Raw genomic sequence first — 27598 nt, forward strand, 5'->3', positions numbered from 1 at the left:
GGTGTCCCAGATCATCAGCTTCATGTGCTCATGGGCCTTCACACCTCTGTAGTTGCAGTTGCGGGCGAGTAGTGTCAGGTCCTCTAGATACTCGTCCAGCGATTCCCCGGCACGCTGACGGCGAGTAGTGAGGAGGTGCTGCGTGAACACTTCGTTCACGGGCTTCACGAACTGTCTCTTTAGAATCGCGACCGCCGCTTCGTACGTGACTGCGTCCTCAATCATACCCGAGATTCGGTGGCTCACCCGGACTGGAGGAAGCACAGTTTGAGGGCGACGGGGGGAGGCGTTTCAGAGGAGTCGAGGTAGGCCTCAAAACAGCGGTGCCAGTGGGAGAAGATTTCCTTAGCTTCTGCTGCTCGTGCGTCGAGTTCCAGTTTATCAGGCTTCAGAGCGGCTTCCATAGTGATGTCTTTGGATAATAAATTGATGTACCATCAATTTACTACAAGATGATGAGAACGAGTGAACATAGGCTTTATTATCCAAGAACTTGCCTGCCTGTGACTGCTGTAACAATGAGCACCGCCCACAGGCGGCAGGTCTATCTACTGCCCTGGGGGAGGGGCGGAGCCAGAGGCGGAGCCCACCAGGGTTCCGGTACAATACATGGAAGGAGATCATATTACCATTCCCTGGCCATAGGCCACAGTACTATACAGACAACTTATATTATGGTGAATACATTCAACACAACATTTAAATACGTTCACATATGCCACCGCTTGTACATATGTTAATATATGCCACCACATGTAAATACATTTCCACATGCCAACAGAACATACAAAAAAAAGGGGAGATGTCATGATATGCAAACATGCAGATAATGATATACAGACAGGCAGCTAATTAACACAGAGAACAGGCATGACCAATGAGCAGGCAGGACACTCAAAGGTGGTATCTCACTATAAAAGGCATGAGGCACTCACAATCCGTCTCTTTCCACTGATGAACATCTACAGAGTGAGTCAGGGTGTATGTACAGTATCACACCTCCAGCACGTGGCTAAGAGCTAGTCTGGTCCAGTCAGACAGAGTAACCACATTTAGGTTAGCAGAGAGTCGAACTCATAGAGATCTGTGTTAACTGTGCTACTTGTTCAATAAATCAGATTGAACTAACTTCAAGGTCTGGAGTATCTTTTGGTCAAAGCTGCATCCAGTTGCAGCCTGTGTTATCCCAGAGTACATAACACATCACTCTCCTTGCTGCCATCATGTTGGCTGGGATTGTGTGTGTGGGGAGTGAAGTGTGTATATGCGGCTGCAGCTTGTCAGCTTCCTGAGTGTCAATCACAAATCCGGTGAATCCCGCACCTGTTTCTCATTGGAATCGATTGCGATCCACGTGGTGCCGGTGCTAGCCCCTTAACAGTCGCTGAATCGGTCTACGTGCAGCGCCAGTTTTGCTGTCGTGAAACTCTACGAATCCTGTGCCGGCGTCAACACTTAGTCCCAGGAACGGAGATTCCAGTCCCTTACCTTCCTGAGCATCACAGGACTTGACACGGTAAAAAATAACGGCAACCACAAAATAAACATTCTGAAGTAAATTATAAATAAAGTCATGCTCTGCTGTATATAAATGTATATTAATCTCCCTTGTGCATTTCCTTTTGCCTTAGCTTGTCCCACTGCTCCAGCACACTAGCAGCTGCAGCATGCCTGCTGGAAGGAAGGCTGCTAACTTTAAGTAGAGGAGACTGCAGATGACCTTGACGATTACCTCAACCAGTTCTGGCCTACAATCCCATCTGCCTAGGCTGGTTGGTTGACAGCAACAGGAGCGTATCCACATTCTAATTCAATTTTATAAATTTGCTCCATACTAAATTGAATCAGCACTTTATGTATTCCTTTTCACCTGTAGTGCAAGCCTGCCCCTTTGCCTATACTGGTGCTTTTGTGAGGTACTTCCCCGATGACTACAGATTGGCGGAGGAGATTGCAAATGGCCTTGGCGAGCAACCTGAAGCAGCTCTGGGCCTAATGGCCAGGCTTCAGACTGTACCATCTTAGTGTGGGCTACAACAGGCTGACAGCTGGCTCACAGGCATTGCAAGATCGAGCAAAGTGAGAGTTCAGTTTGCTGTCATCCTGAGAGAGGACAGCAAATTCATAATTCATGTAACTAATGGCACCGTAGGGGTTGCTTCAGCAATCCTAGTAATCTGTAGTGAGACTTTGCAAATTCCCTTGAACACAGTGATGCGACCATCAATTCACATGAGACGAAGAGTTGAAGTGAACAGTGGTTTTAATCAGCTAGATCTGTGCCTGCCTGCGACTGCTCTATACTGAGTGCTGCCTACAGGCTGCAGATCTATATACCTCCCCCGAGGGGGCAGAGCCATAGACGGAGCCCACAAGGGCATCAACATAATACAATACAATGCAATGCAATACAATGGTGAATGGTAGCAGTAATACATTTACCACATTCACCCTCTGTTAAAAATTGAAGTCCAGCGGGGGTGAAGTGGGCTCACAGATCGAGTCTGTCTGGCGCCTTGATCGTTTGCTGTGACCGTCTGAGCTCTGGCTTTGCTGCGGGCACGGGTGTTGAACTTGCACTACGGGCACGGGTGTTGGGCTCGTTGACTCCGGGAACGTGTCGTCTGGAGCTTCATCACTGTAGGTCGGCAATGGCGGGAGGAGGGGTGTAGGCCATGTAGGGGCGGGGGCGGTATTCGGTGTAGGAGGGGGGGGTTAGCTGATGGTCGCAGGGGAACCGGCGGGTGCCACATCCCGGAGGGAGACTGTATCTTGTCAGCCGTCGTGGTGTTCCACGTAGGCATACTGAGGGTTGGCGTGAAGGGGCTGGACCCTCTCGACCAGGGGGTCGGACCTATGGCTCCTCACGTGCTTTCGGAGGAGGACAGGCCCCGGTGTTGTCAGCCAGGACGGAGGCGAGACCCCGGAGATGGATCTCCTGGGGAAGACAAATAGGCGGTCATGAGGGGTCTCGTTTGTGGCTGTGCAGTGGAGCGACCTAATTGAGTGGAGTGCGCGGGGGGGGGACCTCCTGCCAGAGGGAAACTGGGAGACTTCTAGACCGTAAGGCCAGAAGGACGGCCTTCCATACCGTCGCGTTCTCCCTCTCCACCTGTCCGTTTCCCCGGGGGTTGAAACTGGTAGTCCTGCTCAAGGCAATGCCCTTACCGAGCAGGTACTGACGCAGTTCGTCGCTCATAAACGAGGAGCCGCGTTCACTGTGGACGTAAGTGGGGGAACCGGACAGGGTAAAGATGTTATGTAGGGCCTTAATGACAGTGGCCGCGGTCATGGCGGGGCATGGGATGGCAAAGGGGAAGCGGGAGTACTCGTCAACGACGTTAAGAAAATACACGTTGCGGTCAGTGGAGGGGAGGGGCCCTTTGAAATCGCGCTGAGGCGTTCAAAGGGGCGGGATGCCTTCACCAGGTGGGCCTTGTCGGGCCGATAGAAGTGCGGCATGCACTCCGCGCAGACTTGGCAGTCCCTGGTCATGGCCCTGATTTCCTCGGTGGAGTAGGGCAGGTTGCGGGCTTTGACGAAGTGGAGAAGCTGAGTGACCCCCGGGTGACAGAGGTCATTGTGGATGGCCCAGAGTCGGTCATCTTGCGCGCTAGCGCATGTGCCGCGTGTCTGGGGGCTCGTTGAGCTTCCCCGGACGATACACAATATTGTAATTATAGGTGGAGAGTTCGATTCTCCACCTCAAGATTTTATCATTCTTGATCTTGCCCCGCTGTGTGTTGTTGAACATAAAGGCTACCGATCGTTGGTCGGTGACGAGGGTGAACCTCCTACCAGCCAGGTAGTGCCTCCAATGCCGCACAGCTTCCACAATGGCTTGAGCTTCTTTTTCGACCGAGGAGTGTCGAATCTCGGGCGCGTTGAGGGTACGGGACAAAAGGCCACAACCTGCCTGCCTGGTTAAGGGTAGCGGCCAGGGCGACATCTGACGCGTCGCTCTCCACCTGGAAGGGGATGGACTCATCCACCGCGTGCATCGCGGCTTTGGTAATGTCTGCCTTGATGCGGCTGAAGGCCAAGCGGGCCTCAGTTGTCAGGGGGAAGATGGTGGCTTTGATAAGTGGGCGGGCATTGTCCACATAGTTGGGGACCCACTGGGCATAGTATGAAGAGAACCTGAGGCATCTTTTCAGGGCCTTGGGGCAGTGGGGGAGGGGGAGTTGCAGGAAGGAGCGCATGCGGTCGGGGTCGGGCCCTAGGACTTCGTTTTCCACGACATAGCCGAGGATGGCTAGTTGGGTTGTGCGGAAAACGCATTTCTCCTTGTTGTTGGTGAGATTGAGGACTTGGGCGGTTTGGAGGAACTTCTGAAGGTTAGCGTCATGGTCCTGCTGATCATGGCCACAGATGGTGACGTTATCCAAGTACGGAAACGTGGCCTGCAGCCCATACTGGTCTACCATTCGGTCCATCGTTCTTTGGATGACCGATACCCCGTTGGTGACGCCGAAGGGAACCCTGAGGAAGTGGAAGAGGCGGCCGTCTGCCTCAAAGGCAGTGTAGTGGCGGTCTTCCGGGCAGATTGGGAGCTGGTGGTATGCAGACTTCAGATCAACCGTGGAGAAACCCCGGTAGCGTGCAATCTGATTCACCATGTCCGCTATCCGGGGAAGCGGGTATGCATCGAGTTGCGTGTACCGATTTATGGTTTGGCTGTAGTCTACAACCATCCGGTTCTTTTCCCCGGTCCTAACGACCACCACTTGGGCTGTCCAGGGGCTATTACTGGCCTCAATGATCCCCTCCCTCAGGAGCTGCTGGACCTCTGACTTGATAAAAGTCCTTTCCTGGAACTGTACCGCCTGCTCCTGGTGGTGACGGGTTTACAGTCAGCGGTGAGATTTGTGAAGAGCGAGGGAGGGGCGACCTTAAGGATCGCGAGGCTACATACGATTTGAAGGGGTAGGGGCCCGCCGAACTTCAGGGTCAGGCTCCTGAGGTTGCACTGGAAATCCAGTCCTAACAGGAGAGGAGCGCAGAGATGGGGGAGGATATGTAGTTTAAAATTGGCATACTCAGCGCCCTGTATCGCAAGGTTCGCGACAAAGTACCCCCGGATCTTCACTGAATGTGATCCGGAAGCAAAGGAGATTGTTTGGGATGCGGGGAAAATCTGGAGAGAACAGCGCCTTACCATGTCTGGGTGTATGAAGCTCTCTGTGCTCCCAGAGTCAAACAGACAGGGCGTTTCGTGCCCATTGACCCGGACGGTCATCATCGAGTTCCTGAGGTTCTTGGGCCGTGACTGGTCGGGGGTGATAGGGCCGAGCTGCGGGTAGCCGGCGTGGTCGGAGGTAGCAGGAGTGGTCCCAAGATGGCGGCGCCCGTCGGTCGCATGTATCGGGTGGCGTTGAAGATGGCGGCCAAGATGGCGGCCCCCGTCTGTCGCACGTGTCGGGTGGTGTTGAAGATGGCGGCCAAGATGGCTGCCCTCATGAGTCGCACGTGTCGGGTAGGGTTAAAGATGGCGGCCCCCACGGATAGCACGGGGCTGATGACGGGTCCAAAGGGGGAGGTACCGGCAGGCACGCAGCCACGCTGCGGGGTCTGCGGGCCTGTGAGTCTGTGAGCCGGGCCTGCGATTTAGGAGTTTGGGATCTGGCCAGGCAGACTTTGACAAAGTGTCCTTTCTTGCTCTGTCGCGGGTCGCGTTCCGAGCTGGGCCGCGCTGCCTGAGGTGCTGATTCTAACCGCAGAAATAGCAGGGCAGCGCCCCAGGTTGGGCGGGCAGCCGCGGGTCGGGTGTCAGCAGACAATAGGCTAGCAGTGCCAGGTGAAAATCTGAACCCGAATCAGCAGCTTTACACAACAGTCGTTTTACAATGTGTACCCCTTTTTCTGCTTTCCCATTTGACTGGGGGTAGTGGGGGCTTGAGGTGACGTGCGTGAAATTGTACCGTCGGGCAAAGTCCGTCCACTCCTGACTGAAGAAGCACGGGCCATTATCTGTCATGACCGAAAGTGGAATGCCATGACAGGCAAACGTCTCTTTGCACACCCTGATGCCTGTTGCTGATGTGAAGTCATTCAGTCTGACCACCTCGAGGTCGTTTGAAAAACAGTCCACGAGGAGGACGTAGTCCCGGCCTTTTGCATGGAAGAGATCAATGCCAACCTTGGTCCATGGGGACGACACCAGTTCATGCGGCTCTTTCGACTGAGCCGGCTGGAACCGTTGGCACGTTGGGCTATTGAGGACAGTGCTGGCGATGTTGTGATTGATGCCAGGCCAATATACTGCCTCTCGGGCTCGCCGGTGACACTTTTCCACCCCCCGGTGACCCTCGTGGAGTTGGCCGAGGACGAGCTCTTGCATACTCTGTGGTATTACTATCCTGTCCAGTTTTCCTTAGTATGCCATCGACCACTGCCAGGTCGCCTTTTATATTATAGAACTGTGGGCACTAGCCCTTCTGCCAACCATCTGTGAGATGGCGCATGACCCGTTGGAGTAAAGGATCCCTGGCTGTCTCTTGACGAATCTGCACGACACTTTCGTCAGTGGCCGGAAAGTTGGATGCGCAGAACTCAACATGGGCGTCGATCTGGCAGACGAAGTCCGACTGCTCGCACGGCGTGGTGATGGAGCGAGAGAGTGCATCGGCCACAGTGAGCTCCTTGCCCGGGGTGTAGACCAGGTCAAAATCATAGCGTCGGAGTTTGAGGAGGATACGCTGTAGGCGTGGCGTCATATCGTTGAGGCCCTTCTGTATGATGTGAACCAGTGCCCTGTGGTCCGTTTTGACCGTAAACTTGGGGAGTTCATACAGGTAATCATGGAATTTGTCAATCCCCGTGAGGAGGCCCAGGCATTCTTTCTCGATTTGAGCATATCGCTGCTCAGTAGGGGTCATTTTTTAAAAATAAAATATATTTTATTAAAGTTTTCAAACACAATTTTTCCACCTTACAAATCAACATAAAGGTTAACACAATAACTAATAAGTAACATTATTTAAATAAAATAGTGAACTAACAAAGTAACAAAAAATAGTGCTCCCCCCCTTCCCTCCCCCCCCCCCCCCCCCCCCCCGTTCCCGGGCTGCTGCTGCTGACGATCTATTTTCCCTTAACGTTCCGCGAGATAGTCAAGGAACGGTTGCCACCGCCTGGAGAACCCCTGAACCGATCCTCTCAACGCAAACTTAATCCGTTCCAGTTTTATGAACCCTGCCATATCGTTTGTCCAGGCCTCCACGCCGGGGGGGTTTCGCTTCCTTCCACATGAATAAGATCCTTCGCCGGGCTACCAGGGACGCAAAGGCCAGAATATCGGCCTCTTTCGCCTCCTGCACTGCCGGCTCCTCCGCTACCCCAAATATAACTAACCCCCAGCCTGGCTTGACCCGGACCTTCACCACCTTTGAAATCACTCTTGCCACTCCCCTCCAGTACTCATCCAGTGCCGGACACGACCAAAACATATGTGTGTGGTTCGCCGGGCTTCCCAAGCACCTCCCGTACCTGTCCTCCACTCCAAAGAACCTGCTCAGCCTTGCTCCCGTCCTGTGTGCTCTGTGTAGTACCTTGAATTGTATCAGGCTAAGCCTGGCACACGAGGAAGCGGAATTTACCCTACTTAGGGCATCAGCCCACAGACCCTCCTTAATCTCCTCCCATTTTCCCTTCAGCTCCTCTACAAGCGCCTCCCCCTCGTCTCTCATCTCCTGACATATTTCGGACACTTTGCCCTCCCCGACCCATACCCCCGAAATCACTCTATCCTGGATCCCCTGTGTCGGGAGCAGCGGAAATTCCCTCACCTGTTGCCTCGTAAACGCCCTCACTTGCATGTATCTAAAGATATTCCCCGGGGGCAACTCATACTTTTCCTCCAGCGCTCCCAGGCTCGCGAACGTCCTGTCAATAAACAAATCTCCCAATCTCCTAATTCCTGCCTGATGCCAGCTCTGGAACCCTCCGTCCATCCTTTCCTGGGGCAAACCTATGGTTGTTCCTGATCGGGGACCACACCGAGGCACCCGTCACACCCCTATGTCGCCTCCATTGCCCCCAGATCCTTAAGGTTGCCACCACCACTGGGTTCGTGGTATATCTTTTCGGGGAGAGCAGTACCGGCGCTGTCACCAGCGCCTTTAGGCTCGTTCCTTTACAGGACGCCATCTCCAGCCTCTTCCACGCCGCCCCCTCTCCCTCCCTCGTCCACTTGCGAACCATCGCCACATTGGCGGCCCAGTAATAATCGTCCAGATTTGGCAACGCCAGTCCCCCTCTGTCCCTGCTGCGCTGCAGGAACCCCCTCCTTACCCTCGGGGTCTTCCCTGCCCACACGAAGCTCATAACACTCCTATCTATTTTCTTAAAAAAGGCCTTAGTGATCAAAATGGGGAGACATTGAAACACAAAAAGAAACCTTGGGAGGACCATCAGCTTGACCGCCTGCACACTGCCCGCCAGTGAGAGCGGCAGCATATCCCACCTCTTGAAATCCTCCTCCATCTGCTCCACCAGCCGCGTCAGATTGAGTTTGTGTAAAGTTCCCCAGCTCCTGGCTACCTGAATCCCCAAATATCGGCAGCTCCTTTCCGCTCTCCTTAACGGCAGGTCGTCTATCCCTCTTCCCTGATCCCAGGGGTGTACTACGAAAAGCTCACTCTTCCCCATGTCAAGCCTATATCCCGAAAAATCTCCAAACTCCCTCTGTCATAACCTCTGTCATCCCCTCCACAGGATCCGCCACATATAGCAGTAGGTCATCTGCATAGAGTGACACCCGGTGTTCCTCTCCTCCTCTAACCACCCCCCTCCATTTCCTAGAGTCTCTCAACGCTATGGCCAGTGGTTCAATTGCCAGCGCGAACAGTAATGGGGACAGGGGGCACCCCTGCCTTGTTCCCCTATGTAACCGGAATTACTCCGATCTCTGCCGATTTGTGACTACACTTGCCACTGGAGCCCCATAGAGGAGTTTGACCCAACTGACAAACCCCTCCCCGAACCCAAACCTCCTCAACACCTCCCATAAATACTCCCATTCTACCCTATCAAATGCCTTCTCTGCATCCATCGCTGCCACTATCTCTGCCTCCCCCTCCGCTGGGGGCATCATTATCACCCCCAACAGCCGTTGCACGTTGACATTCAATTGTCTCCCCTTTACAAACCCTGTCTGGTCTTCATGCACCACCCCCGGGACACAATCCTCGATCCTCGTCGCTAGCACTTTTGCCAGCAACTTGGCGTCTACATTCAGGAGCGAGATAGGCCTATATGACCCGCATTGCAGCGGATCTTTATCTCGCTTCAGGATTAATGATATCGTCGCCTCCGACATTGTCGGGGGTAGAGTCCCCCCTTCTCTGGCCTTGTTAAAGGTTCTCGCCAGCAGCGGGGCCAACAGGTCCACATATTTCCTATAAAATTCCACCGGGAACCCGTCTGGTCCCGGGGCCTTCCCTGCCTGCATGTTCCCCAGCCCTTTAATCACCTCGTCCACCCCGATTGGCGCCCCCAGACCTGCCACCTCCTGCTCCTCCACCCTCGGGAACCTTAGTTGGTCCAAGAACTGTTGCATCCCCTCTTTTCCCTCCGGGGGTTGGGACCTATATAGCCTCTCATAAAAGGTCTTAAACACCTCATTTACCATCCCTGCACTACGCACCGTAATTCCCGTTTCATCTCTAACTCCCCCTATTTCCCTCGCCACTATCCTCTTACGAAGCTGGTGGGCCAGCAGCCGGCTCGCCTTTTCCCCATATTCATATCTCATCCCCTGTGCCTTCCTCCACTGTGCCTCTGCCTTCCCTGTGGTCAGCAGGTCAAACTCCGTCTGAAGTCTTCGCCTCTCTCTATATAGTCCTTCGTCCGGGGCCTCCGCATATCTTTTATCCACACTTAAAATCTCCCCCACTAATCTCTCCCTTTCTTTGCCCTCTTTTTTCTCCTTGTAAGCTTTAATTGAGATCAGCTCTCCCCGAACCACCGCCTTCAGCGCTTCCATACTACCCCCACCTGGACCTCACCATCATCGTTAACCTCCAGGTACCTCTCAATACATCCCCGCACCCTTCCACAGACCCCCTCATCCGCCAATAGTCCCACATCTAGTCGCCAGAGTGGGCGCTGTTCCCTCTCCTCTCCTAGTTCCAGATCCACCCAGTGCGGGTCATGGTCTGAAACGGCTATGGCCGAATACTCCGTTCCTGCCACCCTCGAAATCAGTGCCCTGCTCAAAACAAAGAAATCTATCCGGGAGTATACCTTATGAACATGGGAGAAAAAGGAAAACTCTTTGGCCAACGGCCTGTCAAATCTCCACGGATCCACTCCCACCATTTGCTCCATAAATCCCCTGAGCACCTTGGCCACTGCCGGCCTTCTTCCGGTCCTGGATCTAGACCGATCTAACCCTGGATCCAGCACAGTGTTGAAATCACCCCCCCATTACCAGGCTTCCTACCTCCAGGTCTGGGATACGTCCGAGCATCCGCTTCATAAATCCCGCATCATCCCAGTTCGGGGCATATACATTTACCAGCACGACCTCCATTCCCTGCAATCTACCACTCATCATCACATATCTACCACCGTTGTCCACCACTATATTCCTAGCCTCAAATGACACCCGTTTCCCCACCAATATCGCCACCCCTCTATTTTTCGCGTCCAACCCTGAGTGGAACACCTGTCCCACCCATCCTTTCCTTAATCTAACCTGATCCGCCACCTACTGTGAACCTCCCATTCCCCAATTTACATTTCTGTACATCAACATCGTCATCTCCCCCACAGCATCAGTCCCTCAGTTCTGGTCCAATTTCTCTTTTTGGATGAAGTTCCATGCCTCGTCCGACGTTTCAAGTAGTAGTGTCTATCTTGGTACGTGACCTACAATCGCGCCGGCTGCAGCATCCCAAACTTTACTTTCTTCTTGTGTAGCGCCGCCTTGGCCCGATTAAAACTCGCTTTCCTTCTCGCCACCTCCGCGCTCCAGTCCTGATACACTCGTATCACCGCATTCTCCCACCTGCTACTCCGTACCTTCTTGGCCCAGCGCAAAACCGCCTCTCTGTCGGTGAAGTGGTGAAATCTCACCACTATCGCCCATGGTGGTTCTCCAGCCTTTGGTCTCCTCGCAAGGACCCGGTGAGCCCCTTCCACCTCCAGGGGGCCCGAGGGGGCCTCAGCTCCCATTAGCGAATGGAGCATCGTGTTCACATAAGCCCCAACGTCAGCTCCCTCCACTCCCTCGGGGAGACCCAGAATCCGGAGGTTCTTTCTCCTCGAGCTGTTCTCCAGGGCTTCGAGCCTTTCGATACACCTCTTATGTAGCGCCTCGTGCGTCTCCATTTTTACCGCTAGGCCCAGAATCCCATCCTCGTTCTCAGCTGCCTTCGCCTTCACCCCACGGAGCTCTATCGCCTGGGCCTTTTGCGTTTCTTTTAGCTCTTCGATTGCCAACAACATCGGTGCCAGCACCTCCTTCTTTAATTCCTCCACACACCGTCGAAGGAATTCCTGCTGGTCCGGGCCCCATGTCGTCTGGGCTCCATCCGTCGCCATCTTGCTTCTTCCTTCTCTTCTCTGCCGCTGCTGTCCCAAGGATCCTTCGCAATCTGGCCACTACCACCGATCTTTTCCATACACACCAGGGGGGACTCCTTACTTCGTCACCCCACACTGGGTTTGGTCCGAAAAAATTTCCGTTGGGGCTCCCAAAAAGAGCCCAAAAGTCCGTTAGAACGGGAGCTGCCGAAACATGCGGCTTAGCAGTGCATCACCGCAACCGGAAGCCCTCAGTAGGGGTCATGGCTCTAGATGCATACGCGACTGGGGCCCAGGAGGAGGATTCGTCGCGCTGGAGGAGTACTGCCCCAATGCCAGCCTGGCTCGCATCGGTGGAGATCTTCGTCTCCTTGGCAGGGTCGAAAAACGCCAGGACTGAGGCCTTGGTGAGTTTCGCCCTGAGCTCATGCCACTCTCGCTCATGAGCGGGGAGCCACTTGAAGTCGGTGGTTTTTTTTACAAGATTGCGGAGAGCTGTGGTGTGAGATGCAAGGTTGGGGATAAACTTCACAAGGAAGTTGACCATCCCTAGGAAGCGGTCCTCCGGTGTCTTCATAGCATTGATCCCCGACACCTTATCTGCGTCTGGCTGCACACCGAACTGCGAAATATGGTCGCCGAGGAACTTTATTTCTGCTTGACCGAACGAGCACTTGGCTCTGTTGAGTCGGAGGCCATGCTCGTGGATCCTATGGAACACTCGCTTGAGGCAATCGATGTGTTCCTGAGGGGTTGTAGACCAGACAATCATGTTATCGACGTACACTCGCACCCCCTCGATGCCCTCCATCATTTGCTCCATTATTCGGTGGAACACCTCCGAGGCGGAGATGATGCCAAACGGCATCCGGTTGTAACAGTAACGACCAAATGGGGTGTTAAAAGTGCATAGCTTTCAACTGAATGCGTCCAACTGTATCTGCCAAAATCTCTTGGAGGCACCCAGCTTCGTAAATAACTTGGCGTGAGCCTTTTCGCTGGTGAGCTTTTCTCGCTTAGGGATAGGGTAGTGTTCCCTCATGATGTTACGGTTCAAATCTTTGGGGTCGATACAAATGCGAAGTTCCCCTGATGGTTTTTTGACACAAACCATGGAGCTAACCCAGTCCATGACTTTAGAAATGACGCCCTGGTCCTGGAGATGTTGCAGCTGCTGCTTGAGGCGGTCCTTAAGGGGTGCCCGACGCGGTGCATGAAACACGGGTGTGGCATTCGGTTTCAGAAGTATCTTGTATGTGTAGCGGAGTGTGCCCATACCCTCGAAGACGCTGTGGTATCGTGCTATGATGTCATTTAATTGGGTTTGAAAGTTGGCATCTGGCGGGGCTGATGCCTCAGCAGGCGACATGGAGTGAACCCGCTGCACAAGATTCAGGATTTTGCAGGCCTGAGCACCGAGCAAGGAAGCTCTGTTGGATGCTACTATTTCGAAACGCAGGGTGGCTCTTGAGGAACGATGTGAAACCACAAGCTGGCATGAGCCACTGGCAGCAATGGTATTGCCATTGTAGTCGAAAAGCTGGCAGGCTGATGGAAGAATGCTCGGCTTGACGTAGATGGTATCCAGGTCAGACTTCGAAATGAGGTTTGCTGAAGCGCCGGTGTCCAGCCTGAAGCGTATGCGAGATTCATTGACCGTAAGGGTGGCACACCACTCATCGTCCGGATCAATGCTCATCACTGGGAGTGGATTAGCCTTTTTTTTAGAAAGCATCGTATGCTTGGTGATGATGCCCACCCGGGATGGGGATGTGAGATCCTCGGTGTCGGGATCTGGAACCATGTCGGAGTTGGAGTCTGCAACGGGTTGCTGCACTGACCGGACGTTCCTGCGCTGTGGCTGGGATCACTGTGTGGTGGGCAGTTGAGCAGATCTGCACAGGGTTGCGTGGTGTCCAAGCTTGCCACACTGGAGACAGCGTCGAGATTTCGCGGGACATTGCCGCTTTAAGTGGGCGGAGCCACAGTTGTTGTACATCATGACGCCGACGTCAGGATATTCCGTGCGCCACCGCGCACGCGCGGTGCGGTCGAAAGATATACGCACATGCGCAGTTCGATCCTCGGCTTCGCCGTCCCCTCGGTCGTTCCGCGCATGCGCAGGAGCCTGGGAAAAGTGCGCGAAATGGCTCCCCTCATCCAGACTCAGACCCTGGAGCTGTTTTACGGCCTGCACCCGCTCCGCATCGTGGGGGCCTTGCCGCTCCATCTCTGCCGCCTTGATATGGGAGTACCGGTTATTAGCGTGTTCATGTAGGACGCAGGTTTCGATGGCGATGGTGAGGGTGAGCTGCTTAACTTTGAGGAGTTGCTGGCGAAGGGGATCGGAATGGACCCCGAAAACGATCTGGTCGTGGATCATGGAGTCGGATGTGGAGCCGTAGTTGCAGGAATGCGTGAGGATACGGAGATGGGTTAAGAAGGACAGAAAAGATTCATCCTTACCCTGAAGCCTCTGCTGGAACACATAGTGTTCAAAGCTCTCGTTGACTTCGATGTCACAGTGGCTGTCGAACTTCAGCAGGACTGTTTTGAACTTTGTCTTGTCCTCACCTTCAGCAAAGGTGAGGGAGTTAAAAATGTGGATAGCGTTGTCCCCGGCTGTAGAGAGGAAGAGAGCAATCTTTCTGGCATCCGATGCGGCCTCGAGGGCTATGGCTTCAAGATGCAGCTGAAACTTCTGCTTAAAAATCTTCCAGTACGCACCGAGTTAGCCGGTGATGCGGAGCGGCGGGGAGGGCGGACGCTGTCCATGTTACCGGATGGCTGATCGCTGGTCAAAGGCAGACTATCTCAAGGTGGGTCCGTCACACTCAAACATAACTCACTGGTACCATAATGTGTTGGGTAAGCTGGGTCTGCGAGGACTGCGTTTACTGTAGCAGCGAGAGAGACAGGCTTCCAACACTTGAAGAAATGCAACTCTATTTTATTAAACTCTTAACTATTAAACATGCTTGAACTGTGGGTTGACACTACGCTGAGTTGACTGGAGACCTGAGGCTAACCTGACCAGACTATCTTACTACCACATGGTGGATGTTCTAGTTGTTGCTCACAGGCTCTGACTGTCTCAGAGGCTGCATCCCCAGAGAGCGGGAAAACTAGTGCCCTCTGGTTTTTTAGTGGCCGTGTTCTGTCTGGTGGCTGCTGTGTTCTGTGTTCTGTGTGTTCATTGGTCATCCTTTGTGTCAATCAATGTCTGTCTGTGCACCATCATATACTTGTGTGTATATTATGACAGGCGGGGATGAAAGTGGAACCATGCCTTGGAATAGCATTCTTCGGGGTATCTCTCTCCCTAATTAGCCACATCGCCATTTTCACGATTTTTAAAAGCAAAACTGAACCGCGCCGTCCGAACTCGGCCCATTGGAGGCGGAGAGTCGCGGAGGCCCCGGAGAATACTGAGTCAGGCCCGCTAATGATATTTAAACGGTGTTTACTGAACGTGCAGTCCAGAATGCATTGGCGCCATTGTTGAGGCGACAGAGAATTGCGATTTGGCGTCGGAAACGATTCTCCGCCTAATTGCGTTTCCCGATTCTGGCATCGGCAGACAGAGTGTCCCGCCCCTTGTCTTGCAAGAGAGGGTGAAGAATGCCATAGAGCATGGATGCAATCTGTTTGGTTGATGTGGCCGGCATGGTTGAATGAATAGAGGGCAGTGTATGCGAGTGGGAACAGCAGTGATAGTTGTGTGAGGGTAAACTGAAGCGTGAGTGTTAAGTATGATCTCTGATTAAAAAAGATTGTTGACAAGTGAATAATGGGCCAGGATGGATTGAAGGATCGCTGAGAATAGAGGCGCAGTTGGCAGGATAAGGCATTTAAAGATGCATTCATAGAATTTATAGTGCAGAAGGAGGCCATTCGGCCCATCAAGTCTTCACCGGCTCTTGGAAAGAGCACTCTACCCAAGGTCAACACCTCCACCCTATCCCCATAACCCAGTAACCCCACCTAACACTAAGGGCAATTTTTGGACACTAAGAGCAATTTATCATGGCCAATCCACCTAACCTGCACATCTTTGGACTGTGGGAGGAAACTGGAGCACCCGGAGGAAACCCACGCACACACGGGGAGGATGTGCAGACTCCGCACAGACAGTGACCCAAGCCGGAATCGAACCTAGGACCTTGGAGCTGTGAAGCAATTGTGCTATCCACAATGCTACCTTGCTGCCCGCTTGATTATTCACTTGATTATCGTGTGGGGTCATTGAACTTCTTGCAGCATTGCATTCAGGCCTCTCTAGCACTGACCTCCACAACCATCTGCTTCCACTGCCATTTGACTGTATATGTGGAGGGCTTCCCAACTCCTGCAGGTACACAACCTGTTACCTATTCACCTTGTCCACCAAAACCTCCAGTGCAGCATTTGTAACCTTGGGACCCATGCTGCCCCCTGCTGTAATTCTTCACTTTTCTCCCAGGACAAATTCACATCCATCATGACTTCCTGCACCATGTACTCCAGCCACAAAGCACCTCCCCTTTAAGAGGTACCGGTTACCTTTAAGAAGTGTTAGGAGGTTAGGATTTTGGGATCGCTGCTGATTAGAGTTGCCAACTCTCCAGGATTGGCCGGAGACTCTAGAAATTGAAGGTCAATCTCCAGGACACTGCTGTGAGCAATCCTGGAGAAGAAACATTTTTGATTTGGTCATTTTCTTTGAAAATTTCTCTTTACCAGATAGAAAAACATTTAAAGTTGGAGAAGGATGGCTGTTATCCTGACAGTCAGCATCGTCCAATTGGGTAATGTTGGCATGGGGAAGCAGTACATGACATTGATGTGTTGTCTAATTCATGGTTGGCGTGTGGGGCAAAGTCATGTCATGAAACCTCCAGGAATTTAATCATAGTTAATCACAGTTGGCAACCCTACTACTGATAGGTGCAGCCAATCAGCAGTGCAGTTGGCACTGGTTGCACACCAAATTCATTATCATGACATGAAGTTGGCTATCGGAGCTATCCAGTTTAGCCCCTAAACTTTTACAAGCGTAAATTAAATTGAGTTAAATAACAAATATAATGAGGCTAGTGTGTACAAATGTAACTCAGTTGTTGTTTTAAAATCTTACATCCATTTCGCCTTTTTATAAAAAACTGTGATTTATATTATTATTTATTGTTAAATAATAAAATGTACAGCAGTTTGCAAGGCAAAGATTGGTTGGAATTGAAAATAGTGACTTCCGGTGTGGCCCGTAATGGAACGGTTGAACGTGTCGGGACTCATAAGTTTTTGAACTTGATGGTTTAGGTCACAGCAAGGGAATGTGCAATCGTTACCGAACTAGGCAACGAAAGAAGAAAGAAACCGCTTCAAAAGTGGAGGCTTTGAGTGCTTTGTTGGAGAAGAAAATGGCAGAGGTGATTGCAGTGCCAGGGGCCACCCACTAACCGTTGACATTTTAGCTGCGGAACTGCCGAACTGCGTTGACAGGTCTCGGGAGAGCACGAGAAGGTGATCGAGGTGGCAATTTCCTCGAGGGGTGCTGGCTAAGGTGGATGAGGTGGTGAAGCGGCAGGGTGTGCAGCTGCAGGAGTTGGGGGTTGTTCTGATGAGACAGAGCGACCAGATCACATCTCTGGAGGTGGAGGTGGCAAGGATGGTGGCCAAATAGAAGAGTTTGAGGGCTAAGGTGGATGACCTTGAAACCTGGTTGAGAAGGCAGAATCTGAGAGTAGTTGAGTTGCTGGAAGGGTTGGAGCCCCTGAATCCGACACAGTTTATGGCGCAGTTGTTCTGGAAGATGGTGGGGGAAATGGTAATCCCTTCCGGACTGGATCCTGCCCACAGGCCCCTGAGGCAAAGGCCCCATGCTGGTGAGCTACCTTGTACGATTATAGTACGAATCTACAGCTATCAGGATAAAGAACAGCAGCACGGTAGCACAGTGGTTAGTACAGTTGCTTCACAGCTCCAGGGTCCCAGGTTCGATTCCCGGCTTGGGTCACTGTCTGTGCGGAGTCTGCGCGTTCTCCCCATGTCTGCGTGGGTTTCCTCCGGGTGCTCTGGTTTCCTCCCACAGTCCAAAGATGTGCAGGTTAGGTGGATTGGCCATGCTATATTGCCCCTTAGTGTCCAAAAAGGTTAAGTGGCGTTACAGGGATGGGGTGGAGGCTTGGGCTTGAGTAGGGTGCTCTTTCTAAGGGCCGGTGAGGACTCAATGGGGCGATAGGCCTCCTTCTGCACTGGAAATTCTATGATTTTTAATTCTGTGAAGAAAGAGTTTTGCAATGGCTGAAGGAGCATCGGAATAACAGGTGGGAAGGCCACAAGGTGAGAATATCCCAGGATGCTGGATGGAGCTGGCTATGAGACGTGCAGCTTTCAATAAGGCCAAGGCTGCTCTGTACCGTAACAAAGTTTGGTTTGGTGTGGTTCACCCTACGCGCCTCCAGCTGACCTACGAAAACAAGAATCACTACATCAACACTCCAGAGGAAGCTGAGGTGTTTATCCAAAGAAATGGACTAGGGTTGAAATAATTATAGTGTTTTTTGTACAGGTTGAGGGTTGTTTGTTTGAAGGTGGGTGGGGGTAGTTTGCGTTTTCTGTCTGTCATTTTTATTATGAATGGTTGAAGGGGTGTTGACGGGGTTATTTAGTAACTTTACATGTTGTTTCGTAACTTTACATGTTGTTTAATAACTTTACATGTTGAATTGTATGTTGGGGGTTGTTGAGATGGGTGCTGCTTATTGGTCATGTTACTCTCTTCTGGATTTAAGAAAGTCAGTTTTGGATGCGGGGTTAGTTTGGTGTTTCATAATTTTGGGGTTATGAGTGGTTCTCTGTGTGGGGGTCACCCCGCTAGTTGGAATAGTTAGTCAATGAAAGTGAAGGGTTAGAGTTAGCTGCAGTTCATACGGTGGGGGGATATTAGGTATGAGCTTAGGGGTTATGGTTATTGAGTAGTTGGGGTTTGGTGGGGGGGATATATGGGGGTGTTTTTGGTTATTTGAGTGTGGAGTTGGTGGGTAGTGGGAAGGGGGAATGGGGAGAGGGTTGGGTTCATCTTCTGACAATGACTGGGGGCTTTTCTTTGTCCTGTTGTGTTGGAGGATCTGTCTGCCATCTTGGGTGAGCCTGGTGTTGGCCCTTCTCAGAGGGTTGCTGAACAGCCTCACGAGGCAGGAATGGTTAATTCTGGTAAGGGGGGGTAGACGACCTCCCATTCGGCTGGTCACATGAAATGTGAGGAGGTTGAATGGCCTGGTAAAGAGATATGGGGTATTTGTGCACCTTAGGACCTTGAAAGCCAATGTGGTGCTGTTGCAGGAGACCCTGGTGTGAGTTAGAGATCAGGTAAGGTTGCAGAAGGATTAGGTGGGGCAGTTGTTTCATCTGGGGTTTGATAGTAGGCCCGGGGGGGCAGCGATCCTGACTTATAAGACAGTAACCTTTTCTGCATTGAAGATTTTGACAGGGAGGTACGTGGTGATTAGTAGGTTGTTCGCGGGTGCAATGATCGTGCTGGTCAATGTATATTCCCCAAATTGGGACAATGCAGCTTTTATTAATAAGTTGTCTTTGATCCCAGATTTAAATTTGCACCACTTAATCATGGTGGTGACTCTAACTGCATATTGGGTCCCTGACTGGATAATTCAAGGCCTGAGGGCCGAAGGGCCTGTACTGCGCTGTAATATTCTATGTTCTATGTTCTATGTGAGACATTGACGCCTTCTGGAATGGCAAAGGCACTGTTGGCATTTATGGAGCAGATGGGGGGAGCAGACACTTGGAGATTTCTACATCCAAGATTTTTCATTCTTCTCCCAGGTTCACCAGGTCTATTCCAGGGTTGACTTCTTTGTGGTAGGAGGTCCCTGTTGCCAGCGTTGGTGGGGGCGGGGTATTCAGCGATAGTGATTTCTGATCACGCTCTGTATTATGTGGACATGGTGGTTGTAAGAAGGCATTGAAGGTGGTTGTTGGAAGGGAGATCATCTCTTTTAAGGCACACAAAGAGAACAGCGAGAGAGTGGAGTTGCATAGGCTGGTGGATGCCAACTTGGAGGTGGACTGTCAATACTCGATCAATCAGACACCAGAATTGTTGGCCAACAGGAAGAAGTTACACATGGAGTTTATGCTGCTCTCAACAGATAGGGTGGTGAGCTTGTTGCAACATTCGAGCAGGGTTTTGTATGAACATGGAGAAAAAGTGCACTAGTTGATGCACTAGTTGAGGCAACAGGCGGCCTCTCGGGAAATTGTGCAAGTGAGGGATGCAGGGGGGCTAGAGTGGTCTCTGTCCAGGCCAAGGTTAATGAGGCGTTTGAGGTATTTTATCGGAACCTTTACGAGTCGGAACCCCTGGAGGATAAAGTTGCCAATTTTAGACATTTTGGACGGTTTGGCTATCCCAGTGGTAGAATAGGAGAAAAGGGAGAAACTGAAGTCTCCTCTGACTCTGGAAGAGGTTATGGAGGGTATGGGACTGATGCAGTTGGGTATGGCGCTGGGACTGGACGGGTTACCGATTGAATTTTATAAGAGGTTTGCCGATCGCTGGCCCCAGTGCATGCTTGAGATGTTTCAGGATTCTACGACTTGGGGGGTGTTGCCAGCCACATTGGTGCAGGCGTCGATCTCCTTGATCTTAAAGAAGGATAAGGATCCGATGGAGTGCGGGTTGTACATTTCATCGTTGGATGTGGTTGTAAAGTTGTTGACTAGGCGCATGGAACCGTGCCTCCCAGAGTTCATAATAGAGGAGCAGACGGGGTTTGTTAAGGGAAGACAGTTATCAGCCAATGTTTGGTAGCTGCTTAATTTTGTTTCGTCACCTTCTCCAGCGCCTGAATTGGAGGTGATTATCTCACTAGATGCGGAAAAGGCATTTGAAAGGGTGGAGTGGGGCTATGTACTTGAGATTTTGGGACGGTTTGGCTTTGGGCCTAGATTTATATCTGGATCCAACTCCCACTGCAAGCGTCCATACAAACACTTTAAGCTCTAAATACTTCCAACTGAGGAGAAGCACGGACAGGGGTATCCACTCTCCCTGCTATTGTTTGCCTTGGCAATTGAGCCTCTGGCCATAACATTGAGGTCATCCACAAAGTGGAGGGGGATAGAGAGAGTGGGGAGGGAACATAGGGGGCGGGATTCTCCACCCCCACGCCGAAGTGGCCGCGCCGTCGTGAACGCCGTCGAGGTTCACGATGGCGCGGAACGGCCCCGGTCCCGACCGATTCAGGCCCTGACAATGGGCCAGTATCGAGGCCGCGTCATCTACCCGCGCCAGGCCTTGTTGCCCGCGTAAAAGTGGCGCCGCATAGATGACGCAGCCGGCGCCGCATAACGGACGTCATCCGCGCATGCGCGGTTGCCGTCCTGTCCAAATCCGCCCCGCAAGAAGATGGGGGTCGGATCTTGCGGGGCCGCGGAAGGAAGGAGGTCCTCCTTCAGAGAGGATGGCCCGACGATCGGTGGGCACCGATTGCGGGCACCCCACATTCAAGGTGAAGCCCGGTGCAGGATCCCCCCCTAGCCCCCCCACAGGCCGCCCACCCAGCATCCACGCACCGCCCACGACTGCAGCGACCATGTGTGGACGGCGTCGGGGGAAACCCGCCGTTTTGGCCTGGCCGCTCGGCCCATCCGGGCCTCAGAATCGCGGGGGTGCCGGAGAATCGCCATTTTGGGTATCTCCGGCGATTCTCCGGCCTGCGGCCTGCGAAACTCGACCGGGCCGTTCCCGCCGTTTGGGAGAATCGCGGGAGGGCGTCAGACCGGCTTCCCCGGAAATTTCGGCGGCCCAGGCGATTCTCCCAACCGGCGTGGGAGTGGAGAATCGCGCCCAGGGTGTCATTATATGCTGATGATCTGTTTCTGTATGTGACAGATGTTCTATCCAGTACAGAGGATATAATGAAACTGCTTGAGAGGTTTGGCTCCTTCTAGGGTTATAAATTGAACCTGGATAAAAGCGAATGCTTTCTGATGAACCTCAGGGAGGGGAGTTGATCTAGGAAAACTGCCTTTTCACTTGGCCAGGAGCTTTCATTATCTGAGAGTCCGGGCTACAGAAGTTACATTTCGGGGACCTGGTTAAGGTGGTGAAGGCTGACCTAAAGAAGGTGGGGCAACCTCCCGCTGACATAGCAGGGAGGGTCCAGTCGGTCAAAATTAATATCCTCCCAGGATTTCTATTTTTGTTTCAGTGAGTGCCTTCCAGTTTTCCTTCCAAAATCTTTCTTTGCGTGAGTCAATAAGATGATCTTGTCTTTTATGTGGGTGGTAGGAAACCTTCGGGTCTGTAGGCGTTTTTTACAAAGGGATAGGCAGTCAGGGAGCCTAGTGATGCCCAACCTGTTATACTACAGGTTGCGAATATTGAAACGGTGCAGGGGTGGTATAGAGGGTCAGAGTTCATATGGGGAGGATGGAGACAAATGATTGTAAGGGCACCAGCTTGAGAGCACTGGTCATGACTCTTGTTATAGCCCCCATGGAGGTCAAGGGATAGGGACCATCCGATTCCCCGTGACCTCCAAGGAATATGAACAGGGATTCCCCTTAAAAAGGGGAGCCCTCGATAATATAAAAACCCTGACCTGGGTGCAGGTCGAGGAGGGAAACCCTTCAGGGAGTGGTGAGTATTATTGCATTACCAATAAACCTTGTTCATCGTTTTCTACCTGATGTTTCATGCATGCAACTTTGGCAGATCTTCAATCCACCAACCAAAATGCTGCACATCAGGAAATTGGAACCATTTAATGCAGGTACCGGGACGCAATATGTTGAGTGTATGCCGTATTATTTTTCGTACCAACGGGATCATCAGGGATGAAAGACAGACAGTGATACTGCTAACAGCTTGTGGAGGAGCGCACCTATAGCCTCATTAGAAGTCTAATCCACCCAGATGTGCCAGATCCATGGTCATTCGCTGCTTTAATGGCCCTGGTTGGGGAATATTTTGATCCAAAGCTACCGCTGATCAACCGGCGGGTCCGATTACACACGGCCACTCACGTCCTGGCCGAATCTACAAGTGACTTCCTGGCCCCAATTAAGAAAGTTGGCCGAAACTTGTGAGTTCGGCACCACACTCGATGAGTCCCAACGTGACCGCTTAGTATGTGAAATCACATAGAGATAGCTATCTCTTGTGAGAATGCAGCACAACGGGTCCAGGGGTGGCGGTGCTGAGTCTGGGCCTCCAAAACGTACACTGTTCAAATCCCACTTGGACTAAGGAAACAAGCCCCCAACAGTGGGACAGCTACTGCAGAGACACTGGCTGCTGCCACCAGGGGCCCGTAGGGCTGCCGCACATTTCCCCCTGACTTAGACGACCCGGCGTATGGGTACCGACCAGCAGCCACTAGGTGCAGAGGCTATGAGGGCCGACGTGAGGGATCACCCTACCAGGCGTGACCGCCTGCCTTGTGATCAGACTCATTATGTGGGACGATGAAGACACCTTCTACCAGCAGTTACACTGCGTGGCATCACCGCAGGCCGCCCCGATTCAGATTTCCCTGCACGTAAATGGGCATTTAATTCATTTGGAGTTCGATACCGGAGCAATGGTATCTGTGATCAGCCGCCGCACTTTCAACCAGATCAGGTCTGGCCTCCAAACATTGAGCCTTCGAGACACCAACGCCGACCTTGCCACTTATACAGGGGAACACCTGGCGATCGCAGGCACCTCAACGGTCCTGGACGAATATGGGCAGCAGTTGGCTAACTTGCCTTTGGTGGTAGTACATGGCAGCGGACCAGGTTTGTGGGACGGGACTGGTTGTGCCACCTACGTTTGGATTGGTTAGCGGCTCTGTTGAATGCACCCGCAAGGCCCTGAAGGGGTCCTGCCAAAATTTCCATCCATTTTCCAGGGTGGTTTGGGCACCATAAAGGGGTTTGTGCCCGCATCAACGTCGACCCTATGGCACAGACACGATACTTTTGTGCTCAACCAGTCCAATTGCCGATTGGGTGGCGCCTGCCGTGCCTGCCATGAAGCCTGACAGCTCTGTACGCCTATGTGGCGACTAAAGAATGACGGTGAACTGTATTCCTTGACTGGATCGCTATCCCGCGCCTCGAATAGAAGGCTTTTACACTAAGCTAAGCGGAGGCTGAACCTTTACCAAACTTGACATGAGTCATGTGTCCCTCCAGCTCATTTTGGCCCAAGAATCCTGGAGGTTTGTGACCATAAACACGCACAGCAGACTGTATGAATATATCTGACTGCCTTTGAGGGTTTCCTCAGCGTGCGCCATCATCCAGCGGGTGATTGAAAACATCCTGCGGGGGCTCCCACGCACGGCAGTGTACCTGGACGATGTTTTGATTACGGGCTTGTCTGACCAGGAACATTTGGATAAGTCCTCCATCGATTTAAGGAGGTCGACGTTCGCCTCCAGAGGGAGAAGTGTGTTTTCAATGGACCACCACAGGTTGCATCCCATGAAGGAAAAGGTACAGGCGATCCAGGAGGCCTCCGTACCCAGCAGACCGATCGAACTTCACTCATTTTTAGGCCTAATGAGCTATTACGGGAAATTTATTCCAAACCTGGCCACGGTATTAGCCCCCCCCCTTCACCATCTGTTAAAAAAGGGGCAACCGTGGGAATGGGCACAGGGCACTGCTTTCGCAAGGGTCAAGCAGCAACTATCGTCCTCAAAACTGCTGACCCACTTTGACCCATCAAATCCATTCCTGCTGACGTGCGATGCTTCACCCTATGGGGTTGGTACACCACGGACACTTGCCAATGCTGAGAAGAACTATGCACAGATCAGAAAGGAAGGGTTGGCCGTGATTTTTGGGGTGAAAATGTTTCACCAATATGTCTACGGACATCCCTTCAATGTGTTCACAGACCACAAACCTTTACTTGGTTTAGTTAAAGAGGATCAAGCAATCCCCCATAGCCTCTGCTAGGATCCAAAGATGGGGGCTGATATTAGCAGCATACGAGTATGTGCTAGAGCACCGTTCCGGGATACGTTGAGCCGCCTTCCCCTCCTCACCAGGCCGCCTACACCGACATCGGTTGATGAGATCATCGCAACCCTCCAATTTATGGACTCCCTGCCAGTCACGATGTCTAATATCTGAGGCTGGACCCAGATGGACCCATAGTTATCCCGCGTCAAACACATTATACTGTATGGATCCCAATACCGTGCTTTACCAGGCGACCTGAAGGCATCACTTCCAAGATACAGGAATTAAGTATCGAAGAGAACACATGTGGTGGTTCCGGAGCGAGTGGACGGTCCACTCTTGCAAGACCTCCACAATGGATATCCTAGGTGTCAAAGATGAAGATACTGGCCCGCAGATATGTGTGGTGGCCAGGGATTGACGCTGACATCAGAAGATTGGCCCTCGGGTTCCTGGGAAACTCGACTCGCATGCTTCTTGTTTTATTACCGCACGCCACGACAGGAGTCACACCGACTGAGATGTTGATGTGTCACCGCTTCCACAAACATCTGAGTGGCCATCCTAGATATTGGCAGGAAGGTGCGCCGTGAGCAGGACAGAACCCAGGTGAATGCATGCCGGCGTAGGCTGTTTCACACATTCACCCCTGGTGATTTTACACACATCCGGAATTTATGCAAAGGGGATAAATGGACCCCGGGTGTTGTGTTGGCACAAACTACCGATTTTGTATGGGGTGTGGCACTGGGCCGTATGTCCAATTGACACGTGGACCATCTTCACTGCCACGTTGCTGACATGCCTGACCCAGTTCCAGAAGCCCCGATCCAGAGCTCTCATCCACCTTTGTTGCCACCACTGCCGCCACTTCCACCGCTGCCCCAGGTTTTGCTGGCCATCGAGATTCCGAACACAGAGTTCAACGACGTTGGGATGCTGGACGAAGTCTCACTCAGCTCTGATTCTAAATCAGACATGGGTATTTTCCCACCTCCCAAGGATCTGTCATAAATATGTCCCAGAACCGAGCCAATCCTGCCAGTGCTGCCCAGGCACTCCTCGTGAAAGTGTTGTTCTCCGGTCAGGTAGACACCTCCAGATACCACATGGACGACGCCCAAAAGTCATCCCCGGGCAAAGAAGCTGAGAGACCCTTGGTGTGAGTCCACTAACATGGGCGTCACTCCAGACTTGGGAGTTGGTGCGGGCGGGGGGGACGAGTGGTATAACTCGAGGTAATGATTCCCCGTCACCTCCATGGAATATGAGCGCCCCATTAATGAGGGCAGGGCTTCCGCGTAACAAGGGGAGCCCTCACTAATATAAAATCCCTGACCTGGGTGCAGATCGAGGAGGGAGACCCTTCGGAGAGTGTAGAATTTGATTGTATTGCTAATAAACGTTCATCGTTTTCTGCATGATGTTTCATGCGTGTTGGTTTGGCAGATTCAACAGCTCTCCTTTTGTCTTCCCCACTAAATGGACTGCTGACCGAGTGGTGGAGGCGACCTTGAGAATATGGGGACATTTTAGGCAGCATTTTAAACTAGGTGATATGTGGGTGTTGGCCCCAATTTGTGAAAACCATTGTTTTGTGCTGGCGGTTTTGGACTCGTCCTTTGAGGATTGGAGGGAAAAGGGGTTAGAGGAGTTTGGTGACTTGTTTGTAGATGGTCCGAGAGTTAACCAGTTTCAATACTACCAGGTGTGAAACTTTTTACACAAGGAGATCGCTTCCTTCCCTTTCACCTGCTAACATAGTCATTTTCACAAGTAGATGAGTCAAGGGCTGAAGACATATTGGCATGATGTATGTTACTAATATACTCGGCATGCCTTACTGTGTTCCAGTTTGAACATGAAAGGCTATATTTGGGGTACATTAGAACTAACCTCCATCATTAACTTTTCATTGAAAAGTGACCCTGCCATGTGACTTTTCAGTTTGCCCCCAGATGCTGTGAAAGTTCACAATGAAAAGAAATCCTTTTCTTGGGTCCTCTTTATCATTGTTGGAGCTTGACTGGCAGAGTGATTGCCATCTAAGCTGTCAATTAAAGGTCTGGGATGTAAAGTATAAAGAAAAATGGTCCCTCCAATACAGAGTAAAATGCCATGAATATTGACAATACCTGCAATAAAAGCACAACACAAAAATGGCACGAAAGCAAGCAAATAATGACAGCATTTTGAAGCCTGTCCCCATTTAACAGCCCAATCACATGTGCAATTTACCTTGTGCTCATTCAAAATTGGCTTTGAAGATTGGAAGCTTGATTAAATTCTAAAATCTGAAAATTGTTCCAGGTGTTCAATTCAATACTTTGTTTTGCAATATTCATTTCAAAATGTTCACTATTTATTCCGGGGTCTTAACTGCAACATTTATGTGCAGCTCCCACATTCAGAAAGATATTGCATAACATTTTCCAGTAACCAAGCACAGGGAAATAAAGAGCTACAATGACAAATTGAAGGCAGAGTTGAAAAGGAAGGTTTTGATGAATGTTTCTGTAAGCAGAGAGGGAGTTGGCAAGTGGAGTGCAAATAATAAACCGTTGGCACAAAGCAATATATAAAGCAAGCAACAGGGAATTTGAAACTGTTTTTTCACTTGCCCATGTTTTTTGTTTCAGAGGAAAGAGGCAGGTGCTTCCTATACTTGACAATCAATATTAAGTTACACTATTTTTCTCTCCCTGGGTTACACCAATATTGATATGCATTGCACCAAAAATAATTATTGTTTTCAGCTGAAGACATTGATGAACTTGTCTTACTGTCTAGGCAGAAACAAGAGCTGAGGCAACAATGGAAAGGCCAAGGAAATGAAATCCAAATATATAGGAACACATTGGAGAGAAATGATGCACTACTGGTGAGTCTGGGACTAACTATATACACACATTCACAGTTGTTTTTAATGGGTAATTTCCGAAGGTTGGGACATAGAATAAGGAACCAATGATAGCTTCAAGTCTCCATATTTATAGACTTGGAGAATCTTAATTTTTATACATAAATAACATGTCCTCAGACAGAGTATATAATTCTGTCAGAAATGAATTTCATTTTGAGTTCCTGAATCAGAGCAGATTTC

General features: G+C 51.4%; 1 protein-coding gene across 2 annotated transcripts in view; it reads left to right on the forward strand.

Annotated features, from left to right (window-relative positions):
* The window catches only part of kbtbd3 (kelch repeat and BTB (POZ) domain containing 3), a 282090-nt gene that overhangs the window by 192113 nt on the left and 62379 nt on the right, over positions 1-27598 (forward strand). For both annotated transcript variants that reach the window (XM_072476770.1, XM_072476769.1), the window contains exon 4: positions 27286-27376. In XM_072476770.1, the coding sequence (XP_072332871.1) occupies positions 27286-27376 (91 nt within the window). The remainder of the gene's footprint in view (positions 1-27285; positions 27377-27598) is intronic.

This window comes from Scyliorhinus torazame, chromosome 15 (genome assembly GCF_047496885.1).
Source record: "Scyliorhinus torazame isolate Kashiwa2021f chromosome 15, sScyTor2.1, whole genome shotgun sequence".
Taxonomy (NCBI): Eukaryota; Metazoa; Chordata; class Chondrichthyes; order Carcharhiniformes; family Scyliorhinidae; genus Scyliorhinus; species Scyliorhinus torazame.